Source organism: Periplaneta americana, chromosome 16 (assembly GCF_040183065.1).
Source record: "Periplaneta americana isolate PAMFEO1 chromosome 16, P.americana_PAMFEO1_priV1, whole genome shotgun sequence".
In the NCBI taxonomy this organism is placed as follows: Eukaryota; Metazoa; Arthropoda; class Insecta; order Blattodea; family Blattidae; genus Periplaneta; species Periplaneta americana.
In genome coordinates, this window is record NC_091132.1 from 175954931 (window position 1) to 175982654 (window position 27724).

General features: G+C 34.7%; 1 protein-coding gene across 8 annotated transcripts in view; it reads right to left on the minus strand.

Annotated features, from left to right (window-relative positions):
- LOC138692019 (gastrula zinc finger protein XlCGF26.1-like) overlaps window positions 1-27724 on the minus strand; it is a 94588-nt gene that overhangs the window by 57360 nt on the left and 9504 nt on the right. For 2 of the 8 annotated variants that reach the window (XM_069814811.1, XM_069814812.1), the window contains exons 4-6: window positions 13550-13650; window positions 11796-11933; window positions 8813-8895 (exon numbers count right to left, since the gene is read on the minus strand). In XM_069814811.1, coding sequence (XP_069670912.1) covers window positions 8813-8895; window positions 11796-11933; window positions 13550-13650 — 322 coding nt within the window. Of the gene's footprint in view, window positions 1-4254; window positions 5714-8812; window positions 8896-11795; window positions 11934-13549; window positions 13651-15669; window positions 16273-20875 lie in introns of those variants that run through there. The other 6 variants (XM_069814803.1, XM_069814801.1, XM_069814814.1 and 3 more) reach the window with 6 other exon arrangements.

Sequence of the window (27724 nt, forward strand, 5' to 3'; positions counted from 1 at the left end):
TTTATGTAACATATATTCTTACAAAATTTTACAGTACTCGTATGTATCTATGAATAATTATTCATGATAATAAAAAGTAATCTGACTCACTTAATCTGATTGGCCCTTATTGCTCACGGGCCCATATGCACTCGCCCCTTTCCCCCCCTTCTCGGCAGCTCTGAGTGACAGTACCGTAGCCAAAGCAATTTCATAATTGAGCCATTCAGAGCAGAAGTGGTGTAAGTCAAAAATGGGTAATGTGGCTTAAAGTAAACATTCTGTAAAATACATTGAAAAGTAGCAAATAATATTAAAATTATTTTATGTAAGCATACCTACATTTTAAAATGACTATAGTCCGCAAGTTTTTTTTTCCAGTCATTCCACTAGTACGGTTTTTTACTTGTGAGAATGGATGGCTGTGTTTCTAGACTACTTGACTGATCATCCTACAAGCATCACATTTCACACTTCCCCTATTCAACAAAGTTAAGCCAAAACTTTACAATTCAATCATTTCTCGCCAGGAAATAAGCGTAAACAACATTTCATATACGAAAGGTACACGGGAAAAACGAACAATGCCACATATCCATTAAGGGTGAGACAGTGATCTATTTCAGTATATTATTGCAAAATTTATCGATGTTTCTACTTGAAATGAATGGAATGGTGAGTGTATCTGTGGTTTTAATTCTCCTTTACTACTTTTGATAAAAATAACGCTAACGTTTGTATTAATGTAGTGAATTAGATAATGACATCACCCTTAACAGCATCGTGACAATGTTCGTTTTCCCCATGTACCCTTCATACATTATAGCAGAAAAAGACCTTCCACACAAGATCCAACATATGGCTTCTGGCTTATGGACAGTATAGTATACTATATACATATATATATATATATATATATATATATATATATATATAACACGCTAGAAATTCCACTTCACGCATCGTCTCTGTATTCCTCATCCTTCACTGTTGCTAACTCTCGTCACTGGAACTCTCTGCCGCCTGAAGTCAAGGGCTGCCGAACATTGAATTCTTTCAAATCCAAGTTAGAAAATTATCTTATGACGAGTTGCCAAACTAACTTACTATTATGACAAGTGTTGTATTGCATGTTTCCACGTATTCACATTTTTTTTATGTTCTAATGATATTCAACTTATTTTATATTTTTGTTTTCATATTTTCCGATAATGTTATATCTCTAATGTGATAAGTTGAGCTATATATAATCTTAATTTTCCTTATTGTGTGTACTTAGAAATATTGTATTCACTGTATACTTTGTACTGCAGTATTTTATTACTACTATTAGTATTATTATTATTATTATTATTATTATCATCATTATTACTATTCTTATTCTTATTATTATTATTATTATTATTATTATTATTATTATTATTATTATGAATAATTGTCTTTTTTTTGTATGCCTCATTTATTTTGACCTGCTGTTCACATATTATTATGCTTTTTTCTTTCTTTCTGTATGTTATATATATTATGTCTGATTTCTTCTTATTTGTTGTTTATTTTTTATTATTATTATTATCTTATTCAGTTTTGTGTGTAAAATTGTAGTGTAATTTGTAAATTTGTAGTGTTTTTGTAACGCAGTCTTTACTCCTGGTTGAGTGTTAGAGAAGGCCGTATGGCCTTAACTCTGCCAGGTTAAATAAATCATCATTATTATTATTATTATTATTATTATATATATACATATATATATATATATATATAACCTGGTAGAGATAAGGCTATCAGGCCTTCTCTTTCCTCTTACCAGGGGAGTACATCTACAATATTAAGAATACAATTAAATTATAATTACAATTAATACTAAATTTAAAATTACAATAAAAGTCAAAGTACTAAAAGATTATCTGATTAATATAAGCTAGGCAATTTATTATAGAGTTTAAGAACAAAGAAAGATTTTCTTGCTGAAGTACAAATTAAAGCTACCATAATAAAATGATATAGTGATTAAAGTACAGGATAATTAAATATTTATTATGAAATATAATTATGTACACGAATGAATGTATATTAAGATGTGCGGGCCAAAAAAAAAAACGCATTCAACACACATGACAACTGAACAAAGAGATTGCATATAAATCACTAGTTCGTCCAGTAATGGAATATGATTCTGCATGTTGGGATCCTTACAGATTAGAACATATTAAGACACTGGAAAAGATTAAAAAACGGGCTCTCAAGTGTTCTCGTAATAATTCACCATTAAAATGGGACACACTCACGGACAGGAGAACGCGAATTCGATTATGCGCACTGTTCAAAACATACAGAGGTGAGCCTGCCTGGAGAGAAATAAAAATAGGTTGCAGCCGCCAAATTACTCTTCAAGAACGACCACTCATATAAATTGAGGGAAAGAAGACAGAGGACGGACACTGGAAAGTTTTCTTTTCTCAATTGTACTATCAGGGACTGGAATGCTTTACCTGCAGACTTACTAAAGGCTTTACCAATAACCAAAAATGTATTTAAAAATAGGCTTAAGGACTTTACTAATAGAAGGTAGTATATTATATACACTATTTAAAGGGTGTAATTGATATCTTGCTATTTGAAGTGTTCTATCATTGAAGAATTATGTTGTGTCAGTGAAGTGTGCTGTGTCAGTGAAACGTGTTCCTGTCAGTGAAGCTTTATAGTTTATAGTGGCAGTGCAAAGTATTTGAACAGTGAAATGTTTTTGAAGTGTTAGTGAAATCAGGATAGAATCAGTGAAATGTGTCGTAGTTCCAGTGCAGTGAGTGAGTTGACAGCGAAATGAGTGTAGTGTTGAAAGGTACTTGTGCAGATATGAACATATCATACTCGTGGGTTTCATTTCGAACATAGGTTTAAGGTACAAATTAGATTTACTTTTAATGTTATTTTATCTGATCGTGCTTCATTTAATTTAGGATGTTCCCTGTTATTATTATTATTACTATTATTATTCATTGTTAGTATTAATTATTAGTATTATTATTATTAATTGTGTTTATTATTGCCTTTATTGAGTGTGATTAGTTACCACTGCCACCGGGTATATACCCATTGCAGTGTGAATAAATACATACACAACAGTTTCTCTTATGTATGCATACGTGAATACACATTAAGATATTCCCAGCGCGAAAAATCCATTCGAAACACATCACAAATGAGCAGGTTTTCACGAAAAAGCATCTGGAAATTAAGCGGACGAGCAAAACACTTCCCACACACATCACAACTGAATGGCTTCTCAACTGTGTATACGTGAATGCACACTGAGATATTCAAATCACGAAAACCCTTTGCACAAACTGTGAAACTAAACGGCTTCCCGCTTGCGTGAACACTTGAATGTACTCTGAGATCACTTCGACATACAGAACACATTCCATATTTATCACAATTGAATGGCTTCTCGTCAGTGTGAATACGTGAAAGCAGATCGAGATATTCCGGCAACAAAAAACAATTTGTACAGACGTCACAATAGGGATATCCTGAACTAGCACCAACAGATAGCGCACGTGTAGTATGAGGAATGCGCTTTGCGTGTGCATTTGTTTTTCGGTATATAAACATCGAGGATATACGTGGGGTATTAGTATATTATATACTCTTAAAACAACTAAAAATGGCAAATTTTTGTGAAGTTCCTATATGTAAAAACCAGGGAAAGCTTTTTGTCTTCAATCAGGTCCCAAAATATTCTGAATATATGCTTTAAACCTTAAAAAAATATAAGTAATTAAATAGGGTATCGAAAGTGCTAGCTATTAAATAAAAGTAACTACTACAAGTAAGGAATTGTTGACTATAGTTTCATTTTGGAAGAGGAAAAAGAAGAATTAATAAAAACATATGCAACCTTGACAGCGACCTATGTTAGCTTAGATTACATGCAGTAGTTGTAGGAGTCTCCGAAGTTTACGCCTGCAGTAAACTCTCGATAAACTGGAATGTTTATTATCCAGGACGATCCGTAGTGAAATCCATTTCGTGAATAATGTTTTTAATGTACTGCACCCTAATTATTAAAGCCATGTTTTAAGTTCAAATTTTCATAATCATCCCACATAGTATTCAAAACTGCATGTCCTTAACCTACAAAACACACTACTAATCTTGATACTATGGCCATCATAGTATATCATCCTATTAAAAATTGCATTTGATCCATCTGCATCTACAGAAAAAATGCAAGGAATTCAATCTCGATAGTCACTTCCCTATAAAAAAAAAACACATTGGTAGCCGCATATCCTGTTTCTAGTGTACGGTTCTTAAATACTAATTATTAAAGGGAGCAATAAAACTTTCGACATATTTCCTATTTTTTTATTCGTGCATATTATTCTCAAAGTTCTCGTTTAGGTTAGTGAACATTCAATTTACTCGTGCCTCTATTCTGCATACTGCAGATTTCCCCACCCATCTCGGGGAGTCGCTCAATATTATACAGGTTTACGTTATTATTTATTGTAAATTAAAATAAATTATGAGGTAAGAAAACATTGAATTATATTAAATTATACTAGGATATCCAAAATAACTGTAAATATAATTTTGACACGCACAGAAAACCAACAAGCGGGAAAACGTAATCAACTGTAGCATATGACAAAACATAGCCCTACAATATGTTGCGCCGCATGGATCGCTCCTGCCATCTGACGGTAACAACTTCGCATAAGATATCCCTATATTATTGCTTCATGCCATGTGCAAGCGGGAATGCTTCTTTAGACTCGAAGAGGACGTGTAACAGTTGCCACAGACGTCACAAAGGAATGGTTTCTCACCCTTGTGTACGCGTGAATGCATACGCAAATAGGCGGAGTGCAAAAAAATCTTTCCACAGACATCACAACTGAACGTTTTCACGCCTGAATGTACGTATGAATGCATATCGAGATAGTTCGACAACGAAAAACTCTCTCCACAAACGTCACAACTGAATGGTTTCGTGTCATTGTGCAATACTGAATGCCTTTTAAGACTTGAAGAGGCAGAAAAACACTTCCCACACACCTCACAACTGAATGGTTTCGCGCCTGTGTGCACGAGTGAATGCCTCTCGAGATTTGCCAAGCGCAAAAAACTCTTTCCACACACATCACAACTGAATGGCCTCTCGTTTGTGTGCACGCGTGAATGCTTCTTGAGATACTCGATGTTTGAAAAGCACATTCCACAGATATCACAACTGAATGGTTTTACGCCTGAGTGTACGAATGAATGCGAATCGAGATATTTCGAGAGCGAAAAACACTTTCCACAAACATCACACGTGAATGGCTTCTCGCCAGTGTGAACTACTGAATGCTTTTTAAGATGTTCTGACCTTGCAAAACACTTCCCACACACATCACAACTGAATGGCTTCTCGTTTGTGTGAACGTTTGTATGCTGCTTGAGATAGCTGGACTTTGAAAAGCACTTTCCACAAACGTCACAACTGAATGGTTTTTCGATTGAGTGAACGCATGAATGGTTTTCCAAATCCCCCGATTGGGAAAAACACTTTCCACACACATCGCAATTGAATTGCTTGTGACATTTGTGTTCGAGGTAATGTCCTTTGAGTCTAGCAGAGTCCAGAAAAGACATTCCGCAAATGTTACAATCGTATTTCTTGCCGTCGTCCTCTTCAGAAATAATTTCGCAGAATATTGCAACTCCACTATTATGGCTAACTGCAACACTAACAATTATAAGTGGCATTAGTAGAAAAAATGTCTAAATATCTAATAAGAAAATATATACGTCAAAAGTAAAGTAATATAGGAGAAACTGATAATGAACTTTAAACTTCAGTTAATTCTGTACAGATTATCTTTAAAAGATAAGTAATGATAGTAATCATAATAATCATAACAGCAATAATTATACAAATCAAGATTTCAGGTATAACTCCCTGTAAAGTTGATTTGAATAATTTCGAGGGAAAAATTGTTCCGGAGCCGGGTATCGAACCCGGGACCTTTGGTTTAACGTACCAACGCTCTACCATTGAGCTACTCGGGAACTCTAACTGACACCGACACAATTTTTCCCTCTATATCCACAGACCTCAAAGTGGGCTGACAACCGTCAAGCAACCAATTTCGAGTGCACACTAACTCCGTGTGACTTAAATTGTGGTTTTCTGTTCACGAACAGTGACGTGTATTATGCAAAAGGTCCCGGGTTCGATACCCGGCTCCGGAACAATTTTTCCCTCGAAATTATTCAAATCAACTTTACAGGGAGTTATACCTGAAATCTTGATTTGCATAATACACGTCACTGTTCGTGAACAGAAAACCACAATTTAAGTCACACGGAGTTAGTGTGCACTCAAAGTTGGTTGCTTGACGGTTGTCAGCCCACTTTGAGGTCTGTGGATACAGAGGGAAAAATTGTGTCGGTGTCGGTTAGAGTTCCCGAGTAGCACAATGGTAGAGCGTTGGTACGTTAAACCAAAGGTCCCGGGTTCGATACCCGGCTCCGGAACAATTTTTCCCTCGAAATTATTCAGCAATAATTATAGTAATAACGAAAGACATGCGTTTACTAAATGCTTTTGCGTTTGTAAAATAGGCTTTTATTCAACATTACTTCATTCCACTAGTGAGATAAAGACTTTACCTCACAGTTCATTAGTATTTTCCTAGTACCCGGGCACACACGTATACTTTTCCATTCAACTATTATACAAGAAGTTAATATATTAGTTACTAGATGTCACTACCTCTACTTCTTTATTACCATTTCTTAAATATACATACACTCAATCTCCTTCTCTTTTCTTTATGTAATACGTCGTAATTTGTGCATTGCAACCATATCTAATATGTATTTTTTTAATATTGTAATAATTTACCTTTTGGGATGCGAGAAGATTTGAACCTGCGAAGTTGGGTTTATAGATAGGATTTTAAAAGATCACGCGTTAGCCAACTGAGCTAAACAGGCACGATGATAAATTACGTTTTAATATTCCTTTTAGGTTTACAGAAGTAAAATGAGAAATTATTTTAATCACATTATTCCTGTGAACACTTCTAAATAATCCCTGGAACTTCAAAAAGACGAAAATAGACGTTTAAAATTAAAAAAAATATATATATTAAACTTGTATAATTAATTATAATTTCTTATTTATCCAATGCCTTAGATACGATTCTTCAATAATCATGGCCTTCTACATCATAACCTACCTAGAACACGTATCTATTCTAAAAATCCCGCTAAACTGGAGAATTCCCACGGTATCTTTGAACCGTGCCGTTACATTTAGCACCAAATTTAAGTAAATACACAATCTTGCCAACATAAGAACACGACGTTGATGCGTGGCGTCGTTGGAGGGAGAAATTTGTTTCTTTTCTCTCTCTACCTCCTTCGTTCGTTCTGAACATTACTGAGAGATAGCACCACTGTTAGCCATATTTGCGCAAATATATTGAAGTAACTTAGATGAGAGTCTCGAGACAGAACAGTTTTGCTATATTTCTTTTTTTATTCAATGTTAAGCACAGGAACGCCATTTCGTAATTTTATTTAAGAAACAAGAAAAACAAATTATCTTTGCATCAAAAACGGATGCTCTCTGGACCAAATTATCGTATTTTATAATTGTTTGACTGCAACAGAAGCCAGAAGTCTCGCACTTGACTAATGCAGTGAATTATTTAAGAATATAGTCGCGAATTTTACTACCACCATTTCGATTGTGTTTTGTTTGGCACGGCTCGGTACGGCCTGGTGACTAGTGGCCAGCGAATAACGTCGACTATCGACATTGCTCTCCCGTGAGTATTATCCAGTTGTTCCTAAAATCCATGCCATGATATGTGATTACATGAGGACTTATTTTCAACATATTTTCTTTTATAAAACAGAATTTTTCGTTATGGTCATGGATAAAATTACTTATGGTACATCTGAGCGTGATCTTTATTGCGGTCGTGTAATTTAAGCACTCGGCTGACGCCTTGTGCTTAAATCTTTCCACTCGCGCAATAAAGATGCACTTACCTCACAAGTACCATAAATAACTATTTTTTATTAATATTTATGTGCTAGACAACAGACATTGGCCAATACAATTGCAAGACAGTGACACAATACAACAAAATTAACAACTATGGTACCAATTTAATAATAATAATAATAATAATAATAATAATAATAATAATAAAATTAGTAATAATTATGGTAATAATGGTGGTAGTAGCAGCATAACTATGAATAGTAATATTAATAGTAATAATAATAATAATAATAATAATAATAATAATAATACAATAATTTTGAAATTTCTACATCTAGACACGTAAAACCTCCCACATTTATTAATTTCTTTGTTTGAACACAGGAACTGTCTTAAATCTATAGCAGACAAGCAGGACTGAAAGCAATGCGATAACGTAGATGTTATCAACAAAATTCTATTAGAAATTGGAGGACAAACTTAAGAAATTAATGGAAACCATTTTTCCTGGGTAAACACAATTAGAAAATGAAAGAATTCTATTAATTGGCCTGCATTAAATGCGATAAGGTGAAGGTAGGTCTATGCTTTGGTATTTCGTTGAATGGCAGCAACTTCACCATCAATAGTTGTAATGGTATAGCAGTGGTGAAACATTTATTGGCGATAGTTATAGGAAATATTATAATTATGCTATTTGCTCCCGAAAAGTATACTTTCATCTGAACAATAATCATATTGAAACTAAAAATATATTTACTTTTCGTGATATAATTAAAAAGAGTGACACTAACGACAAAGTAAGGACTCTTGCATTTCACTCACCTTTCAGCCAAGACTTCATTCTCTTCTCCTGTCACTTCCGGTTTGCCCTCATCACTCACTTCATCCAATTCACATGAATTTTCCTGCACATCAAGATTTGCAAAACAGACACATAGGACAATAACAGATGAACTACTAATGCATGGTAGTTTATACACTCCATAGATTTAAATAAAAATCGTACCCAATGCAATATAGAGTATAAGCGTCCTTGACAAAACCATGATATGAATAAATAAATACAAAAGAATTGCATCAGATCTCTAAGTTACTAAGTAAATTTTCCACAAACACTGAGTTAACGGATCAATAGAGCTAAAAATGTAACACTGAAAGTGTAAATGACAATGATGGTGGGTTGCAAGAAGGCATTTATTCCCTTGTGAGCAGCTAACGTAACATCTTTAGCTCTATTGATCCGTTAATGGATTCACTAACTTAGAGATCTGATGCAAATCAAGATTTCAGGTATAACTCCTTGTAAAGTTGATTTGAATAATTTCGAGGAAAAATTGTTCCGGAGCCGGGTATCGAACCCGGGACCTTTGGTTTAACGTACCAATCTCTACCACTGAGCTACCGGGGAACTTAGAGGATGTTTAACAGTCTTATACATAGAAAGGCGCCAATGAGAGATGCTGGAATCAACATATCTTCTATGACAACCCGTCGGAGTGTCAAAGAGTTAGGGTTTTCATGTCGCACTCCAACCAAGAAACCATCCCTGAAACCTTACATGGTGAAGAAGCGTCTCTCTTGGGCAAAGCAGCAACCTTGGACTGTGGATGATTGCAAAAAAGTGAGTTGTTTGTCATTCACATGATTTTTTTGCTAGTCACAATTTTACTTTGTGCAAATGTGTTTTATGTACTGTTTATTTTTTTTCAGGTGTGTTTTTCAGATGAATTTACCATACAGATACTTGCTGAGAAATCTGTGTTCGTTAGAAGGCGTACAGGTGAAAAGTACAATAATGAAGACTGTTAAACATCCTCTAAGCATCATGGTGTGGTCTGTGATTAGTGGTCATGGAACTGGTCGTCTGTATTTTGTTCCAGGAATGATGAGACAATACCAATACATAAAGGTTCTGAAGGAACGGCTTCTTTCACAAGTCCGTGAATGGTTTCCAGATAGTGATTTTGTGTTCATGCACGACTCTGCGTCCTGTCACAAGGCAAATAAGGTGACAAAATTCCTGTCTGACAACAAAATTAAGGTTCTGGATTGGCCTGGTAACTCTCTGGACCTTAATCCGATTGAAAATATTTGGGAGCTAATGAAGAGGCAAGTTCATTCAGAAATTATTACACATAAACAATCTTTAATAGAAAAACTGATCAATGTGTGGCATCACGCCCAGGAAATTAAAAACAATTGTATCCAATGCGTTTTTATAGTATGCCAGTTAGAGTTACAGCTGTAATTGCTGCAAAGGGATGTGTGACAAAATATTAGTCTTCTTGTTTATTTCATTCCATATTCATTATTACATGATTAAATATCTATTAATATTGTTTATAAATCACAATTTAGAGTTATAAAGCTTTTCCAGTTGAGAAATCCAAATTACTTGTGATTTATGTGAATTTGAAAATAAAATTCCTACTTTTACCAAGTGTCCCTAATAATTTGATCACCCACTGTACGTACATCGTGTGCATTGGCGAATAATTTAATATATTTTGATTCATTACAATGTTACCTGTGTGAGGTTCACGCATGTGATATTTTCTGCAATAGGCGTAGGCTATATACAAAATAATATAATAATATTGCATATCCAAACATTATGATTTATTTAACGACGCTCCCAACTGCAGAAGTTATATCAGAGTCGCCGAATGTGCCGAAATTTTGTCCCGTAGGAGTTCTTTTACATGCCAGTAAATCTACTGACATGAGCCTGTCGCATTTAAGCACACTTAATTGCCATCGACCTGGCCCGGGATCGAACCCGCAACCTTGGGCTTAGAATGCCAGCACTATACCAACTCGCGAACTAGGTCGACTTGGATATCGATGGCTAAAAAGTGATACGTCATATCTGAACATTTGCAGGTAAATAAAAAAAAACTTCGAAATAATTTTCTCAATTTGACAAAAACTTCTTATATATGTTGCTGAAATGCAACATCTTCAATTCGAAAACAAAATATTAGTACACTTTCCAATTATTTGAACACAATAACACAGTTAATCTAAAAAATAATGTAGTTAAATTAAATTACCACATTTGTAGATAGAGGTATATCTTCTTAGCTATCGGTATATCATAATGTCAATAATTATTATTTATTTATGTACTTCCTCACTGAAACATCTGTTCCTCATATCTTTCTGGTTCGTATTAGTATATATTTATTGCAGATTTTGACAACAAAAGCAATGCCTCACATCAGTCTAGCAGCCGACGTTCACTTTTTATTCATTGACGTCCTATTGCGTCACTTGTGAAATCCAAATGTGTTAGGTTAACGATCCAATTACTAGTGGCCCGTTAATTTCCCTTCTGCAACCCGACTACGACTAACTTTAAACGTCCACTAACTAAAGGAGGAAAACATTATTTATAGGCCAGTTTTCTTGCTAACCACATTCCAAGATGCTCACAGGTGTGAACCAGATAGATGTCAGCAACTGATCTAATGTATAGGGTAAAGCGGGTAATGGAAAAATGTTATGAAGGATGTGAGGATCTATCAGGCATTTGTGGATTAAGGCAAATTAAATTAAACTAAAATTGGGAGGGTTAGAAATTTTATCAGTGGCGATGCAAACATCAAAATTATTATGGTTTACGTAACACTGAAGACTGCAAGATCTACGACAAAAATGAAGTAGAAAAGATTTACGATTGACTACAGGATGAAGAAATTTCAGGATGAAAGCAACCATCATCGTATCCCCTGGTCACTTTGCTGTAGTCAGTAAATAACAGAGACAGAACTAGCGACCAACACACTTCATAAACTGCACTCACCTCAGCTTCACTCTTCATGATGGGAAAGTCTACTGACACTTCAACTTCCTCATATGTCATCTCTGATTTCACATCATATCTGTGGTCTATACATTCTGTTTTTATTGCAGTGAAGTGGAAGTCTAATAAATTTCCTTCCTGCAAAATAAAGAAAAAAATTGTATTTAAACTGTAAGCCTACACGAAAATTTTAGTCTGTCTACACTAAAAAATTATTATTATTATTATTATTATTATTAATACTAATGTCAACGAATGTACGTGTATCAATTTCGAAAACTTGCAAACGCAACATACAAAAGTAATAATTAAGAAAGAATTGTATTCAATCTTATAACTTATTTTAATGTAAATTATGCAATTATAAATTTACATTATACTTTTAAAATTGTTAATGTTTTCGCCATTCAGTATGGCATTTTCAGACATTGATAATTACAGAGATCATCATCATCATCATCATCATCATCCTTCACGAATTAGGCCTCTGTAGACCTGTTTCGGCCCCATCTAGCAGTCTTCTTAACGGTCTTCCTGGTCGACGATGTCCTCTAGGTTTATATTGCATCATAATTTTTGGGATTCTTGAATTTTCCATTCTTCTTAAATGATCTAGCCAATTGAATTGTTATCTGCTGATTTTTTCTTCTACTGACTCTACTTCTAATTGTTCTAAAATTTCTTCATTCCTTTTTCGGTCTAAAAGAGTGTATCTTGCTGTTCTCCTGAAAAATTTCATTTCCGTTGCTTTGATTCTGTTCAAGTCTTTTTTCTTTAATGTCCAAATCTCGGTTCCGTATAAAAGGGAGGGTAATGCTAGTGTATTATATATTTTTATTCTTGTAGATTTTTGTACTAATTTAGCTTTTAATGTATTGTTTATTATTCCTAGAATTTGTGTAAATTTGGTAATTTTCTTGTTCACATCTTTTTCATTTTGATAAGATATTTCACAACCCAGATAATTGCAATTTTGTACTTGTTCGAGGCATTGGTTATTGTGTATTATCTTACTTCTCACTGGGGCTTGTCCTAAAAATGCCATTACTTTGAATTACAGAGATCTTGTGAAAAATACATTGCATTAAAATTGTAGTGAAGATGCTTTGTTTATACCTGAGCTCTTATCGGGTGTGTATTTCAAATGAAGCCGAATGAATCCAGCTTCAGCAAAAATAAACACTTCTAGAAATTATATGTTGCAAGATCCCTCGTTCTTGTTCATGTTAACCGACCGTTTAATAACATTGATATGCTGTTTAGTATATCTCTGACCTTGAGGTAATACGTACTGTTACGTCACACCATACATATTGGACAGACAACAAGAAAAATAGATCACCTATACACAACAGAATATATTAACTTATTCCACTATTGAGACATCTAGCCGAAGTCTACAGATGACCACAAGAATCCAGAATACAAAACAAAGGTTAATGTTATATTAAAAGATATAGGCCTAACTGATTCAGTTTTAAAATGCTTCAGAGTTGTTCTAAAAATCGATGCAATTACAAAAAGCAACAGATTTATATATTTATAATAGATCTCCTGAAGATAGATATTCACTTAACTTGTTTGTAAAAATATGTGTTTTAATGGGAAATAAAATTAAATATTTACGATTGGCATACCACATTCACAAGTTGTGTTTCATCACGTTCAAGAAAAATATTTAGTTACATTGGAATATTCTCCACAGTTATAAATGATGTATTTAGAAAAAAGAAAAGTAATTGCTTTCAATATACCTCAGATAAAAGTTTCCCCTCTTCTGCATCTGCATTATCACTTGTTTGTATAGCAAGTGGGTCGGAGTCAGGTTCCATCTTCATCAAGTCATCCATTACGACTGAAAATGGAAATTAAATAAGTTAACCTGCAGAATGTGAGCGATTCGGATAGACTTACTGGCTTGGTAATTAATCATTCTACATCTGCGTAGACTGAGTATTTCTATGTATGCGAGCGCGAACATATACAGCATTAATTAACAGAAAAACAAAGGAAAGTGTAGATGAGCATGTGAGTCTGTGGAAAAGTTACAGTAACTGTTTTACAAAACAAGCCGTACGATTGACGACATAGTTTATCACAAAGTTTCACATGAGATCTGATGGTTCGAGCGGAATCACTGTGCGGTTCTATCACAGTTTACTATATACAGTTGCGAAGCTTGAGGTGTTATTTTGCAAATCTCGTGATAAAGCGCTCCAAGCGGTTAGCAACTAGAAACAATAGACTGTCCATGGTCGACTTTGAACTGTGTCGTATTTCTATCGAGTGCTAGCTCGTTGCGTATTTCACATTGATGCTTGTGAAATGTTCGTTATTGGTTATAATGAAAATGTTAATGGCTAAAATATAATAATTGGAATAATAATATGGGACAAGGAGGAGACTTTATAGTGCTATAAATTGTAGCAACAATAAGAGAAAGAGGCCAGAGTTATCCTTTTTCCGATTTCCGAAAGATTCAGAAAGGTTCCTGGGTTTCCACAAGAATGCCGTGCAGAAACAAAACTGTTAATTTGAAGTTCTTTGTGACTGTTAGAATACATTATATCCTTAAATTTCACAATGAAATGTTTCAGTCTAACCGAAAGGACATTAGATATCGGTTAAAGTTCTGTCACTTAGGCTGCTAAATTTCCAGAGAAATAAAAGTTAGGTCTACTTTTTTTTCAGAGGATATATTTTTAATTGTAGCTATTAATTTTGTTATTATTTTTATGTGTTATTTTACTAAAGACGTAGAAAAATTAAGTTTGTTTTAATGAAATTTATTGATCACGTTTTATTTTCAATTCTGGTGGGATTATTATTGCTTAAGCCTACTTTTTTCTTCAAAGGATATGTTTTTAATTATAGCTGTTAATTTTGTTGTTATTTTTATTTGTTGCTTTACTAGAGACGTAGAAAAAGTCTGTTACAATTAAATTTATTGATCACGTTTTATTTCCAATTCTGGTGTGATTATTATTGCTTAACCTCAACTACGTAAGCCTACACTACAAGTACCGGTACACGTAAGTTACTCCATTAATTCATATTTCCATTATTATTGTTGTAAAGAGAAATGCAAATTAATATTTATTGGTTTCATAGTTAATTATCGCTATAATCTTGAATGAGTGAAGCTATTATAGTAAATTTCAGTTCGTTTTGCACAAACAAAAATTATATTAACTTATTTCTTGCAGGTATCTTCGAGTTTATGGTGGAAGGTGTTAATTTTTTCTAAAAGAACACGACAACGAAAGTATAACATATTTTGTCGGCTGCTAGGAGAGAGATCTGAGATGATGAGGCGATAGTAGCGACCCTAGTGGTGGGCAACTACCCCTGTTTGCATTTATACTACCTATTGAGCTTCGCGACTGTATATAGTAGACTGTGGTTCTATGTCAAATCTGAGGTACAATTTAACATCGCCGTGGTCCCTAATAATTGATATGGCTCATAAACATCATTTTTAGAATATAAGAAACAAACATGAATAATATTTACCGTTTTGAAAAATAAAATTCAAAATAATAGTAATAATAATAAAAAATGCACACAATAAAAATTTATCCGTAATTTCAAACTGGTAAGCGTGTGAAACAAAGAAAATAGGAGTAATAAAAAATCTGCACCTTATGCAATAATTAATTACACGTTTTAAATGCAAATAATGTACCTGTAACCCTTTTTTTACAGTAATATGCAAAGAATTAAATACATACCTCTAGGACAAGTCGATGTATACCGCAATGGATTGTAAACCATGCAGGAAAGTTTTTGGAGGTAGTTTCCTCCTAACTTCTTGTGGAATACAGTGCAATAGTATATTAACCACTGCTCATTGAAAAAAATTACATTTACATACCTGTTTTCAGCAGTCAATTTTAAGCACTGGTGAAGGCCAAATTCGCATAGAATAATAAGACCTGATACGGTAAATTTTTATTAGTATATTCCTTACAAATTGCAATTAAGATAACTTCATAGCTATCCACATAGAAGACCGTGACACATTGGTTTCTGGATTACTTATGACCAGTAATACCAACACTGTAAACTGGATACATAATACTTGTATACAAATTTATCCTGCCCAAGGTTTTCCTAAAACTCTATAAAAGAAATTTCGGGATGAGCCATATAAGTAATGGGCCACGAACCTACATTCCTTTACAGATAAAGATTCCGTTGATTTTGCAAACAATTTTCGACATAGATGCATTGGCATAGCTTCATATATTACCCTGTTACTTGAGCGACGTTACCCCACTTTATTCGCACAGGGGACTTTTACAGTTCAGACTTACAAATCCAGGTGTTTCTTCTGGCGGTCTTGACTCAGCCTTATAACATCACACTTGTCATATGAGCGAGTTTACTGGACTCCACTGGCACTGTGAATTCAAGTTTAGGTTTGCCATTAGCAGAAGAAGCAGAGCATAGTGCATTGGGGGACGAAATTAACAGTTTCTGGCTTTCTGATAGGAAAGTTCACAGTATAACTTTCTAAAATCCTTTGACGTATATCAGAAGAAGAAAGTCTAGGGAAGAAAAGGTACTGAATATAATCATTTTGAGGTCGATTTACTTAGAGATAGGAGTGTCGCAATACGCCTATAATGAGCTACAGATTCTCCACATTGTTGTCTGGCAGCGGCAGGTAAATGTCTAGTATATATTTGATTCAGTGGCGTAGCCTGGTTTTCAGACTGGGGTATGTAACCCAGTTAATATAGTTTGAAAATGGAATTTCTCATATCTGTATCCAGCATAGCGTATATACCGAATACAATTGTATCATGTAGTATAAACACTGCATATATCGTCCTTGCTAATACAAATTTACAAGTATATTACGTACCTAGTAAAACATCGACAAATAATAGACACACTGAAAAGTGTTTAATAAACTTAGTTTAGGACTATGCAGTAAAAATAAAATTAATAAACTCACGTTTACTATCCTTGGAGTTTTTTTACTTGGTTATATAACGACGCTGTATCAACTACGAGGTTATTTAGCGTTGATGAAGTTGGTGATAGTGAAATGATATTTAGCGAGTTGAGGCCGAGGATTCGCCGTAGATTACCTGACATTTACCTTACGGTTGGGGAAAACCTCGGAAAAATCCCAACCAGGTAATCAGCGCAAGCGGGAATCGAACCCACGCCCGATTGCAACTCTGGATCGGGAAGCAAGCACCTTAGCCAACCGAGTTACGCCGGTGGCTCTCCTTGGAGTTTCCCCGAACATTTTTAGTCGTTTTTTTTTCAAATATTATATGGTTACAAAAATAGTTATGTTTCTTGGCTGCCTTATAAATATTATTTAAATCTTCATAGCCATTGGTATTTCAAACGGACTTTTCATTAGAAGAGAGAAGACAAGACCAGTAGAACAGTTTGTTTAAAGTCTTACAACCTTACAGCCACGACTCACTTTCATAAATCTTTACATCAAAATGTCTTACACACTATTTTATGTTCGTAGTGATATTCAGTACTAGTTTTTAAGGGTCTACTTTAATTACGTCCTCTTTTTCACAGAACGTTAAAGTCCTTACCTTCAATTTGTCGATTATACAACAATTTGTTTCCATATTTGATACACTGCGACAATGAACACGAAACAATTTCCCTTTCACTCACTGCGTGACCTCTTGCATGTATATTGTCAGCGTACATATCTTGAGCCCATAAGCGCGTAACACAAAGATCTTAACCTAAATAATTTATTTCAACACTAAACAATTAAGCTTTCAAAACAATCTCCAGTGTTCACAAATGAAAAGAGTACACATTTTGGAACAAATAACTCGCTCATCATTCTTTATAAGTCACTGGAAATAATATTATAACACAAGCATGACTATACGACAATATGTATTACAACGCTGTACATCCCCGGGGTCACGAGCATGCTCACTGCACGAGTTTCCTCGGGCTGACGACAGATGTCGTTGAGACGTTGCGAAGTGTTTTTAAACATCAAGCGGGCAGTGCCCATAGAGATACAGTATAATTCTTACTAATGGTCGCGCCTTCTGTTCAAGGTGATTAAAAAAATAGTGCGAATTCAAAATCAAACATTCTGGGAAAACTTGATCTGTCCGAAAACGATTATATGTTACAATATTATAATTCATAATTCACTAGAGTCACCTTGAAGGAAATTGCAGGGTATGTAACACATCTCCCACATCCATGGACGCTACGCCCCTGATTTGATTACGTAGCTATATGCATAGCATTGAGAGTACCGTAGCTAAAGGAATTTCATAATAGAGCCGTTCAGAGCAGAAGTGGTGTAAGTCAAAAATGGGTAATGAGGGTTAAAGTAAACATTCTGTAAAATACAAAGCAAAGTAGCAATTAATATCTCCTTGGTGCTCATAAAACCGTCTAAATACTGAAATTAGTATATACCCCTAGATAAATTATACATTATTATTATTATTATTATTATTATTGTTATTAAGTTAAAGCTGGTAATTTAGACATAATGGCATCACTAAAATGTTATAAGACAATATAAATTAAAAGTTATCGAGAAGAAAAACATAAATCCCATTTTTTTTTTGGTTTTAATATTGCTAGGAAAAATTGAAAAAAAAATGCACTTCATTTCTATATTTATTCGTGTAGAACTTCTTCAAACTGGTAGGTATAAGCCTTAAATGTGTGTTTATTTTGTGAACAGAACGTAATAGTGCAATGAAATTACTTCCTGTTGATGCTTACCGCCAAGAAGAATTCCAGAAGTAACGAATCCGGGAAAGAATCGCACAGATATATTGATTGCATTCTACTATGATCAGAATTTGATAAACATTTAAATATGGTGCCGGGGCAAATGGAATGCAGCAATATTGGCGAATTATTGCTGATGCATAAAGAGGGATTCCCCGAAGGGCATCAAAACGGTTCGTTCCGCTCGAAATTTTGAACATTTGAATGGGTATACAAATTTTTTGGTCGTCGGGAGAAAGCACATTAGTCAAAAAAAGGCGATTTTTCTGTTGTACCTCATCACATAAGTGAAGTATTTTTTTCTAATATTTGAAATGATCAAATTTCTTGTATGTTACATTGAAAATGGTCTTACTTTGATTTGACTTTTTTTTTTATAGTCTCGTTTAAATTTTGAATTTTACGTCCCTATTTTCAAAATTTACAAAAAATCCTGGCGTGACAAAGAAAATGTGAATACAGGCGCGGAACAAACAAATTTTCAGCACCTAAACGCAATCATACAACTTAAATTATGGTATAGAATTTATTTTTTAATCATGACATTTATCAGCTTTCACATTTTTTCACTTTCATTTTCAAAATTAGAGAAAAATCTAGCGTGGTAATGAAAATATGAATACAGATTCGGATTCAGGGCACTTCAGTTAACTAGAACAAGTAATTGTAGCAGAAATGTTTTTTAAATGCATATCGGTGTAATAATAATAACAATAATACCTCAAGTGGATTACATCTCCCCAGTATGTATGCCTGCATGCCATTGTAAGTAACCTGAATTCAGACAATTCTTTCCACAATATAGCTGAGGTGTAACTTATAAACCTGTGATCTTGTTAGCGTGAGATATTTGCCACTGGTTCCAACTCTCAATAGTTCCAAAATCGAAGTTGCGAGAAAGCGCCATCTCTGACCGATACGTGACTCATAGCGGATGTGACGTAGTTACGTATGTGTGACAGCTGTGGAGTGAAAACGAGTTAAGATCTGAAGATTAACTTGCACAACAAAACGGGGATCTAAAGATTTTCGTGCCAATCAAAAGGTTATTGCCCGTAAGTCTTTGATACTACAGCTGCAATTCAATCATTGTAGTTTTCCAAGAAAAAATGCTCTTATCTTACGTAAATATTATTGAACGCGCAAAAATTCTCTGATAAAATCGCTATTACCAGTCACAGTGAATTTCGGGAACTGTAAGAGATCAGACCTGTGACTACAAAATAACAGCCATACCTTTCAAACTGAATGGATTCTGGAGTGCTTGTACGCTAGCAAGTGTTTCCAAGGAAATGTATTATTCGCACGTGTGGACAGATATGGCTCTTGAAATGTTTCTCGCTTGTGTAATACTTACATTTTGAAATGGCTATAGTACGAAAGTTTTTCCCAGTCATTCCACTAGTACGGTTTTTTGCTTGTGGGAATAGATTGCTGAGTTTCTAGACTCCTCGACTGTGTATAGGTTCTCCCACAAACATCACATTGCACACTTACCCTATTCAACAAAATTAAGCCAAAATTTGACCATTCAATCACTTCTCGGCACTTAGCACAAAAAGACCTTCCACACAACATCCATCATATGGGTTTTGGCATATGAACAGCATTGTATACTATATAATGATTTATGCTCGACCATGCCGAAATGTAGTAATTATACACCTGGTAGCAGTCCTTTAATGCATGTCATTAAAGTACACCTATTCATTAATGTTCAGGTTTTCGATTATTCTCGGATATGCAATCAAAAGACGAGGGAAACGTCACGGAGGCTGGAAATCCGATACTGTCGAAGAAGGTTATGTTTTGTTATTATAATAATTAGTGTTAATTGTAAATAATATTCAAATAAATTTAATTTTTCATCTCATTTTTCAATATCTAATTTAATTTCAAGGTTATATCAAGGTTAATATTTAGTTTACTCTGTAGGTTATAGGCTATCAAGGCCAATGTGAAGATCTGTGCGTCGGAAAAAATCAATACTTTCGCATCTGCGCAGATCTCACAATTTACGAGGTATTGCACAAAGTCAGTTCCACTTTTCAGTTAGATACAAATAAAATGAATAATTCTGAATAATTCCAAGTTAGAAATATGGTCGAGCATAAAAAATCGTATGAAACTCGCCTGTAATGGTAATTAAGACGCTCGTATGAAAATTATGAAACTCGCTTGCGCTCGTTTCATAAACAAACATACTTGCGTCTTAATTAATATCATGATGGGCTCGTTGCATAATGTACTATTATTTAACCTGACAGAGATAATGCCTTCAAGCTAATCTTCACCCCTAGATGAGAATTACAAATACAGTATTAAGAATACAATTAAAATTATAATTACAATTAATGTTAAATTTACAATTACAATAAAAGTCAAAGTAATAATAGATTAAGTGATTAAAAAAAAACACAGACAATTTATTATAGACGTTAAGAACAAAGAAAGATTATCTTGCTGAAGTACAAATTAAAGCTAACATAATAAAACCATACAGTGATTAAAGTACAGGATATTTAAATATTTATTATACAACATAATTATGTACACGCATGAATGTATATTAAGATGTGAGGGCCATAGAAAACGCATTTCACACAAATGACAGCTGAAGAATATATCTTATATATGCATACGTGAATACACATTAAGATATTCCGAGCGCGAAAAATCACTATATCACCACATTAATAAAGGACATCCTATCGACAAACTACGTGGAAGTGAACGACGACCTGACAACATCCAAACCCATAAAACAGAACATCGCAATCCTACAAGGGGATCCCTTAAGCCCATTGCTCTTCAATCTAGCCACCATGGAAGCCATCAAGGCTGTGAGGAAGGGCAAGGTAAAAGTCTTCGTGTACGCAGACGACATGGCAATACTCTCCGAATCGCAAAGTTACCTCCAACAAGCCTTTAATGATCTTGCAAAGTGGGCAACCGAAAACGGCCTGAGAATAAATGAGACCAAAACGGTAACAATGGTTTTCAGGAGGGGAGGAAGAACACCACCAAAAGACACGATTTGTTATAATGAAACCCCTTTATCATGCGTCAATCACTTTTGTTACCTCGGCATCACCTGCAGACGGAAGGAACAACGTTTACAAAGCACGTGAAGGAGAAATCTAGAAGTGCCATAGTGGCAATGAGTGACATATGGAGAAGCAGAGGACGTGAATATGAAAATTTTTGATTCACAATAAACCGAGAACGTAGACGACTATGCATATCGATATGTATGTCAATGGTCAATAACGATATGTAAAGTCGATATTACGCATTCTGATGTTATATGTGTATAATTGACCAATGGCGTTCTCTCATGAGTACAAGGCAGCCAACATAAACACAGGTTAACCAACTTCGAAATTTCAACTGAAACATTTCATTAGGTGTGGGACTATAAATATGCCCATACATCTTTATTATCACAACCTATTTTAATTCTACCATAACGTAAAATAATTAGAGAAGAAACATTTTTGTAATAGAACAAAAATGAACACAACAGTAGTTATTGAACTGAAGCATGAAAATGTAGTGTGTAATACAACCAATACAGTAATAAAATATGATTCGCTTCCGATCGGTTTTCAAAGATGCAGCTATTGAAAGCCACTTACTCTCCTTCATCTTTATACGAGGCGCGCCGCTTATCGTAAACGTGAGGATTTTCCTCAACACTAGAATCTCATCAAATAAAACTTTGCTCCATGATGCACAGCACCGAACAAAATAATGCATAGGTTATGTCACGGTCTTCTTCCTACAAAATAGCTTTCAAATGGCAATAGAATGAATCTAGTGGGCTGTGATCGGAAACGTGAACGCCAAAGTTGAAACTTGGCCAACTCTCCGTTCCCGATCCCGGCAAGCTTTTAGTTAATTGTGAATGCTCACATTTAAATGTATACATTTTAATAATTTTACCGTTTTCGTTTTCGTTCCGATTCTCGTTTCTGGTTTATTGTGAACCAGCCTTAAACTGTCCTTGAACATAGCACTTGCTCTCTTCAAAATGAAAATACTGCCAATATTGTACTACGGAATACAAGTCACAAGGCCATACCTCACAGAAGGGAAAATAGCAGAGCTGGAGAAAGTCAAAGCGGTCTACCTAAAACGCGCACCATGCCTGTCGCCACCAACCCCATCGAGGCTGGTTTATGAATTAACCAGGCAGCCCTTCCTGGTGAAGAATTAAGAATCCAATACCTGTTACGAGCTACCAGAGCGAGCACAGCCTTTCTACAGAAGTGCAAAGAGAAGAAAGAAGACATCTGGCCTGAATTTTACAGCACCGAAGCGATGACATCTGGGGCCTGTTTCACAATGTTTACAATCTTTGTAAATTGTAAACTTTGCTTGTAAATTGTAAATTTCTGTTTCACAATCTTTGTTCGTAATGTTGAACTTTACAAAGGAAATCAGATCTTTACAAATTAAATTTTGCTCACTTTAAAAGTATTCTGTTTCACAATGAAGAGTAATTTTACAAACGCGTGAATTTTACTTGTAAAATTAGCACATTTTCTACAATACATCTGAGATGTGTAAAGTTTGATATTGCAAAAAATTATGAATAAATGCAATAAAGAAATACTTATTAAATTAATTTTTGAGTAACTGGATAATATTAAGAATTAAACTAAAGCAGTTTTGATGCTATTAAGGAGTTCTAATAACTCAGACGAATATATTGAATTTAGGCCTAATCAAACGAAGACGTATACGTAAAATTCTCCGGGCAAGAATTAATAACACGTTCGTATCATGGTATAAATTTAATGAAAGGTTTCGAATGAGTCCCGCGCTATACTTAAGAATACCGCGTAAGTATTTATATACGAAGACTGTATTTAATAAATACTCGCACTTAATAAAGAAGTTCCCTGCACCAAAAATAAATAATTCAATATCGACACCACTTACGCGGTATTCTGAAGTCATTTCGAGTCCCGTTTCGCTGGAATCTCTCCTACCTACAAGATATGAGACATCATATCAAACCTCCGAAAGAGAAAAGTGATGCCCTAACCTCAAAGCGAGAACTGTATTGTTTTGCATTGGATGCATACTAGCTGTCAGTTCCGTGGGTTAGCAGATAAGCATGGAATTTCTACGATATCAGTGTGTAAAAGTGCCCTCACGGTAGTTGATATTGTTAAAAGCGTTAAATGCGGGGCAGGTTTTTGATCACCAAAATGTTATTTACTATAGCACAGAATTTTTATGCTGCTGATGGGATCGCTAATGTTTGTGAGGTTATGGATGCAACAATAAATACTGATGGATCAACACAAAAAAATTAACCTGATTTTGTGGTCAGACATCGTAATTATTTTATCAATTGCATATATATACGTGGACCAAATCTGTTATTTACTTATTTAGCTGAATTTTGTGCTAACTTTGGTCATTCAAGTAATAGACGTATTGGTATACTCGCCCAATCATATCACATGAAACTCCATTGTCGCCAATATATAAAAATCTAAATACTTTTAATTTTTCTTAATACTTTATATTTTCTGTTGGTGAAATATGAATCAGCAAGCTTAGAATAATCTATTTTAGTACAAAATATAAACATATGTATCGATAGTAGTAAAAGTACAGCAACTTCAACTCTGCTCCTTAGCGATTTTTGTAAACTGTCGTTGGCGATATTGTGTAACCAATAATGCGCATTTGTAAATTTCTTTAGCTGATTTTGTAAAGTTCGTCAGACTTTACAAACTAATAAAATAGCATTGTGAAACACAATTTACAAGCATTTGTAATCTATTACTTGTTATTTAGACACGACATGGATTTATTCCAATTAATCGAAATTTGCAGCTTGATGCTTTACTTTTCGCTGATGATTTAGTTCTCATGGCATCAACTGAAGATGATTTACAATATTCAGTACACAATTTAAATATGGTCAGTGAAAAATATAACATGGAAATTAATATTGAAAAATCGAAAATCATGTCATTTTGTGGGAAATTCCCTGTACCAAGCAAAATCTGTTTGAATAATAAAATAATAGAAAGAGTAAATACCTTCACTTATCTTGGCTATACACTATCACCTTATGATGAAGTAGATATTGCTGAAAAAATATGTAAATATAATAAAACAATGGAGATCATTAATAAAATCATGAAACCTTCACTAGTACAAAGACACACAAGAATAGGCTTGTATAAAACCTTAGCACAACCAGTATTAAGCTATGGTAGCGAAGAATAAAGATGTCAGTAGAATAACAGCAAGTGAGATGAGGTTTATGAGAGCAACAGCTGGATATACTCGCTGGGATCATAAAAAAAAAAAGAGGACCTAATGCAACAACTTCAAATAGAACCCATTATGCCGTTCATCAGCAAATATCAACTTCAGTGGAAGGGTCATCTCGAACGAATGAATCGATGCAGAATTCCAAAAGCACTGCTTCATTACCATCCATATGGCAAAAGATCTCTAGGCCGTCCAAAGAAGAGATGGGCTGAAAATTCTAGTTTGAGACCGTAACAGGCCACTTGGCCTAATACTTGTTAGGAAGATGATGATGATGATGATGATGATGATGATGATGATGATGATGATGATGACTTGTTATTTGGAAATTGTTAATTTGTAATTTGTAAGGATTGTGAAACGGGACCCTGATCTCTGGACTCATGGGAACTACAAGCTGAGACATCTAGTGACAAGAATGGCTGTACATGAGTTTCATCACAAAGTCTGCAACACTGCATAGTACCACTCACCATGTGGAAGCTGCGTGTGTCTACTGTGCAAGAAATCTTGTGAAAGATACCATATCCTATGCTACACCGAAAGAACGAAATCATTGATTTCATACAGTGAAGACAGCGCCCGTAGGGAAAAACCCTAAAACTCTTTCACTTTGCACGAGTGTGCACTTTCTCTTCTTTATTATAAAACACTTCCCAAACACATCACAACTGAATGGCTTCTCAACTGTGAAATACGTGAATGCTCAATGAGATCTGTGTGAAAACGTGAATGCATAGAGAGATATTCTGCGCGAGAAGAAAACTTTGCACTGAAGTCTGTATTGAATAGCATCGTGATAGATCGCACGAAAGAATGCCTCATTTAGATTTGAAGAGCTTCTATAAGAGTTCGCCCTCACTTCACAATCAAATGACTTCTGACACGTGTGTTCGCGTGAATGCTTATTGAAATGTACGGAGACCGAAAAAGTCTTTCAAAAAACGTCACAACGGAATTGTTTCACGCACTGGTGTACGCGTGAATTCCTATTGAGATATTTCGAGAGCGAAAAACACTTTCCACAAACGTCACAACTGAATGGCTTCAGCCAGTGTAACTGTATGGCCTCTCGTTTATGTGCAAGAGTGAATCCTCTTGAGAACGCTGGACCAGCGAATAGGGATTATAAAGAATGGACACTTCGCGTCGGTACCTTTGATGTAGCTGGACTGATTTCAATAACCTTCAAGCCAGCTAGAGCGTGAGATTCTGCTTTCTCCGTAGAGTTGACGCTGACATCACACCAGCTAGCAGTCGACACAACGGAAATATAACACATATAATTAATACATCTAGGTACATTATGTACTCAAAATAAAATAAATTGGATGCATAAAATAATAAATCCTTCATTAACTGTAATGTCTAGACTCTAGAGTTCCTTTATAATGATACAGTAGTTGAGACGTTAACCCCAACAACAATTAAAATATGTAATGATTTGATAGCGCTGAAAAAGAAAAAACAAAACTTTTATGAGACGTAAAACCATATACCTGTATTATATTATATACAAATATTAAACGAATTCGATACTTAATTTTATAATGTATTATATTATTTTATAATATAATTTATGATATCTGAAATATAAAATATTATTATTACAACTAGTTTGTCACTGAGAAATAATAAAAAGCTGTTAACTTGAATTTATTTGAAGCAAAGCGTTACTGGATTATGCAATAAGGTAGGCGATGTTTGAATCCTGTGTCTCAACTCTATTCTCAATTCTTATATTAGTCTATGCTCGATTACACTAACCTCTAGCGCTTGAAAGTAGAACTAAACGCTGGCGCACAGAGAAACAAAACACAGGAAAATTCGCTCAGTGTCCATTCTTTATAATCCCTATTCGCTGGCTGGACCTTGAAAATCTCATCCCACACATATCACAACAGAATGGCCTCTCGCCTGTGTGCATCATTGAATGTGTTTTAAGGTGTGAAGACCTTGTAAAACACTTCCCACACACATCACAACAGAATGGTCTCTCGTTTGTGTGCACCAGTGAACGCCTCTTGAGATCGCTGGACTTCGTAAAGCACTTTCCACAAACATCACAACTGAATGGTTTCGCACTAGAGTCAACGCGTGAATAGTTTTCGAAATCCCCCGATTTGAGTCTTCCGAAGTCGCGAAAAGACATTCCGCAAATATCAGAATCGTACTTCTTGCCGTCGTACACTTCAGGATTTAATAAACCCTCCGTCTGGCAGAAAGTCGATGCACTGGAGACTGTGGTTGCAGTTTTGTGAATGCTAGTACCAATGTTGCTTTTGTCGTGCAAAATCTTTTCGGCACTCTGTATTTTACTGTAGATAGAATCACAGTCTACTATATACAGACGTGAAGCTTGAGGTGATTTTTTGCAAATCTCGTGATAAAGCGCTCCAAGCGGTTAGCAACTAGAAACAATAGACTGTCCACGGTCGACTTTGGACTGTGTCGTATTTCCATCGAGTGCTAGTTCGTTGCGTATTTCACATTGATGCTTGTGAAATGTTCGTTATTGTTTGTAATGAAAATGTTAATGGCCAAAATACAATAATTGGAATAATAATATTTTACTAGAGACGTAGAAGAATTAAGTTTGTTTTAATGAAATTTATTGATCACGTTTTATTTTCAATTATGGTGGGATTATTAATGCTTAGGCCTACTTTTTTTTCAAAGGATATGTTTTTAATTATAGCTGTTAATTTTGTTGTTATTTTTATTTGTTGCTTTACTAGAGACGTAGAAAAATTCTGTTACAATAAAATTTATTGATCACGTTTTATTTCCAATTCTGGTGTGCTTAACCTCATCCCACTTTGTTAACTACGTAAGCCTACACTACAAGTACCGGTACACGTAAGTTA